This window comes from Pleuronectes platessa, chromosome 3 (genome assembly GCF_947347685.1).
Source record: "Pleuronectes platessa chromosome 3, fPlePla1.1, whole genome shotgun sequence".
Lineage (NCBI taxonomy): Eukaryota > Metazoa > Chordata > Actinopteri > Pleuronectiformes > Pleuronectidae > Pleuronectes > Pleuronectes platessa.
The window spans coordinates 6,189,304-6,193,533 of NC_070628.1; the positions used below are offsets into that span (position 1 = coordinate 6,189,304).

General features: G+C 43.4%; 1 protein-coding gene across 2 annotated transcripts in view; it reads right to left on the reverse strand.

Moving 5' to 3' along the window:
• Window positions 1-4,104, reverse strand: part of LOC128436998 (proto-oncogene vav) — an 18,343-nt gene extending 14,239 nt beyond the window's left edge. For both annotated transcript variants that reach the window (XM_053418958.1, XM_053418957.1), the window contains exons 1-3: window positions 2,855-4,104; window positions 2,232-2,339; window positions 1,967-2,083 (exon numbers count right to left, since the gene is read on the reverse strand). In XM_053418958.1, the coding sequence (XP_053274933.1) occupies window positions 1,967-2,083; window positions 2,232-2,318 (204 nt within the window). In that variant the 5' untranslated portion in view covers window positions 2,319-2,339; window positions 2,855-4,104. The remainder of the gene's footprint in view (window positions 1-1,966; window positions 2,084-2,231; window positions 2,340-2,854) is intronic.
• Window positions 4,105-4,230: the final 126 nt, after the last annotated feature.

Genomic DNA, 4,230 nt, shown 5'->3' on the forward strand with positions numbered 1-4,230 from the left:
TGTCTTATTCAAGTCGTATATATTTGTCTGCATGTGTCTTTCTTTTAACTTATAGTTTTTTACTTTATAATAAAGTTGATGGTTTATGGAAATGTTTACCTCCTGATATCGTCCCATAAAAAACGGTCAGGCTTTAATCGCTATCATTCATACATATGTCACTAGCACTAAAGAAAGGTAGCGTTTCAAATAAATACAAGATGCACTTAATAAACATGTGAAGCGGACACACACACTGTGGCAGCCACTAATGAAAAATCATTACAGATTTCAGGATTTCAAACCGACCAAGTAGACTTCTAGAGAAATTGAAAGGCAGAGAGATGAAAGTATTATTAAATATCATTTCGGTTCGTCCATTCCTTAGAAAAAACACTTTAGGTCTCACACGAACACAACCACAAACAGCTGCAATAAAACATCCTTCAGCTTAATGCCAATAGCCGACCACATGAACACGAATACACAGAAACAGCTGATCCTACATGAAGCTCAAATAAAAGGCAGAATCATTTACAAGCTGTAGAAAACCACACAGAGCGCCAGACATTCACACTCTCTCTCTGCTCAGCAGTGGGAAATGAGGAACTCTTAATTTAAGAAAAAGGGGAAATGTTGACCGATACTGCGGCACACATTACATCACTCTGCCAGGAGCCTGTTAGCACGCATATGTCCGTCTGCAACTAACAGATACTCAGAGTGTGGTAAACCTTATTGCAAAATGACAGGGGCGATCCTCTCAGAGTGTGATGTGTGTGTGTGTGATGTGTGTGTGTGTGTGTGTGTGTGTGTGTGTGTGTGTGTGTGTGTGTGTGGGTGTGTGTGTGTGCGTGCACGTCAGAGTGGAGTTTCCCATTGCGAATGTCCAAGCACTTTGGCTCCTGCTCTCACACGTTTGAGACATCACGGTGAGTCCAGGCTCACGATTCAAGGACTTCCCTTGAGAAGTTCGGACCACGTGACATCTCGTCTCTTCCCTTTTTTTAATACTTCATTTATCCAATCCGGTCTTTCCCTCCTATTTTGCTGACCCTCTCATTCTCTCTCTGTCAACTCAGACACGACCCGTCCTAGTGTTGTATTCTTTTCTCTACACTTTTCTTGTTTGAGAATGCACTTTGATGAAATGTGGTGAAGCTACCCCGGGGCCTAAATCTATAACACGAGTGAAGCGTCTGCTGGAAGCGGCTCCATGTTTCCACCGCAGAGGATACTGATCTTCACATCTCTTCTTTGGTGGGCAAGCGTTTGAGCTTCTGTTCCAGCGCATCTCAAACTATTAGAGATGTTCAGATACCGACACCAGCATCAGAAACACCTCTGATGCTGCAGGTAAATGAGAATCTGAGAATCTATGCACTATTTATCTTAATTGAATACAAAATAAATCTGGTACAAAACTCTATAACAATATGAAAAATCTCCCTCATATCACTTGATGTGCACCATGTCCCTGCAGCGAGATGATTTCAGCTGATGTCCATGGAATCACTTTTCATGATCATGACTGTAGTGTTTACTCTGTCCTGTTTCCAACTAGTGTCACAAGTCCCACAAAACAGAGCCCGGCCGGTACTGGATGATTTGGGGTCCGACGCCAATGCTAACATTAGAAATTAAAGATTTCAGTCGTTATCAAACCCGTATGAGAAAGAAACGCAACTGAGGCTTCAGCCAACTCATCAAACACTAGAAAACTGACAGAATCACTTTGCATAAGCCAATTATTATCATTATCCTCAATTTTATTATAGAAAATGGTTAAACGATTATGAAATTTACTTGATAGGATGCAGTGTTTTCCTTTTCCTCTCCTCTCGACAAATGATCCGGGATATGGACAGTATTTTCCTATCTTACTGCCATGGAAATATCCTATGGAAATGGAGCAGGAAAAGATTTGTGTGTGTGTGTGTGTGTGTGTGTGTGTGTGTGTGTGTGTGTGTGTGTGCGTGTGTGTTACCTGGGACATCTGTGGGCGCAGGTTGATCTCCCTCAGATTGACGGCATGTGGCAGCAGGTTGTTCAGCAACTGGCAGAGCAGCACGCCATCTCTCAGAGCCTGAGCCAGGTCGCACACCTGACACACACACACGCACACACAAACACACACACAAACACACACACACACACACGCACACGCATTAAATCAAATCATATTCAGGAACCAGGGGCAGGATGTGTGTTCACATGCAGATGTGTGTACATGTGTGACACAGCTGATCTACCTGTGCACCCTCCGACGTGACCCGGTGGTTCTCAGGAAGGACTCGGCAGTCGATCAGCCACATCGCACACTGCCGCCACAACTCCATCTTCCTTCTCCGAGCGACACACTGACAGGAACAGGAGGCAAGAGGCTGTTAAACAAAGTCCTCACAAACACAGAATTCAGGAACCACTGATCTCTTTTGTCCTCAACAACACAACACACAGCAGTGAATCAGTCAGAGTGTGAGTTGGCCTTCTCCTAACAATCGCTCAGCTCTGAGCCGAGAGCCTTCTTTAGAGTTTACGCTGAATAGAAATGAGATAATGTCACTATCTCAGATCACGCATGAGGAAACAGCTTTCACACATGTGAAGAAACTCTGAATCTAACTTTGGCTCAGTGTAACGCCTCCTCTTCTTCTTCGTAAACTCAAACCTGCACATAGAAACGATCAAACCATCCTAAAACCATTTGGCCTACAGGAACACTGAGTGGCCCCACTCCTCGTTCCTTCAGTGAAACATCGCGGCCTTCGTGCAACCCGGTAAAACAAGAAACAAAAAAGCCACTTCTGTAAAGATAGAACTGTGAGTTTCCGATTACGAATCAATGGCGGATGATATTACAGTTAGGTCTCACCTTCAGAATGTTCTCCTGGCAGTTCTAGGTCTTCGTTCTCGACGTTCACTTCCCCGTCTTCCTCTCATCGTCTCATTTTCAGCTCTCGCTCTCTGCCTTCTTTCTTCCGTGGTGGGTGTTCTGCAGAGCTGCACTGTGTTGACGGCTTTTAACTTCGGCCCGCAACTTCCTTTTTCCTCTGACGCACCCTCACAGTCGCATTCACACTCACAGATGAGCGCGCACACACACACACGCACACACACACACAGACACACAGACCCACACACACACACACACACACACACAACGTGGATGTTGCCATCAGTGCTGGTGATAAAACCCAGTGTGCTCTGAATGTGAGATGGTGGGAAATTGCATACCCAAGATAAAACAGATTAGCAGTGAGTGTGTTTGTGAGTCTACAGAGCACAAGGTAATTAAATGAATGTGTCAAAGTCGACCACAACTTTGTTTAAACAGCCACAAACCACATTTAGATTTTTTGCAAATATGTTTTATCCACTTTTATGGGTTTACAAATGTTCTAAACTCATAGAAGAGACTATTTGCAGCAAATGCAGGACATTGGGTTATATTACCATTATGTATGGATTCACCAATAACAATATTACAGGGTAAAGAAAATTCTATCAGCCAATTTATGTAATGCAAATGCATATTATATATTATATCTCTTCAGATTTGTATTCATTAAAAGGCGGTTGCTTCTTTTTACTGTGTATTTATAATTGTATTTGTTTATTGATTTTTATGGTCATATTGCTTTTATGTGCTTTTAACAGCTTGATATTTATTAATTTAATTAAAACATTACCTTGTTTCCCACCACCCACTACCTTGTCACATTGCATCCTGCTGATTATTTAGCTCATATTTACTTTTCTTGCTTTGCTGTCAGCATTTTGTAAACTCAGTTTTTAATAAGTGCTATATAAATTAAGTTAATTATTATTTTGATATTCCAGCCCGGTAATTGCAAACTTCCTCTAAAGCCATGCTGAGTGTTTGGTCTGTTTACTGAACCAGTCTGTGTCAAACTGGCAGACCTGTTTTCACTTTCTGTTTAAACACCAGGTGTCAGTCTAACCCACTTCACCAGTATCCCAGCAGAGAGAGTTTTTCCTGACACACACCACCTGTACAGGCAGACAGTTTGAAACACACACCACAGTGCATGCATGCCTGTCTCTGACTTGACATGTTGACAGCTGCCTAACAGTCCTACATGTTCACATCTCAGCCCCCCCCCCCCCCCCCCCTTGTTTTTCTGAGCTCCATCCCTCCCTCATGTCGTGCCTCAACCTGCGCTCTCCGCCTCCCGAGACCTCATGCTAATTCCCGCGCTGTGATTTGCCGTCCTCTGCAGGGGACTG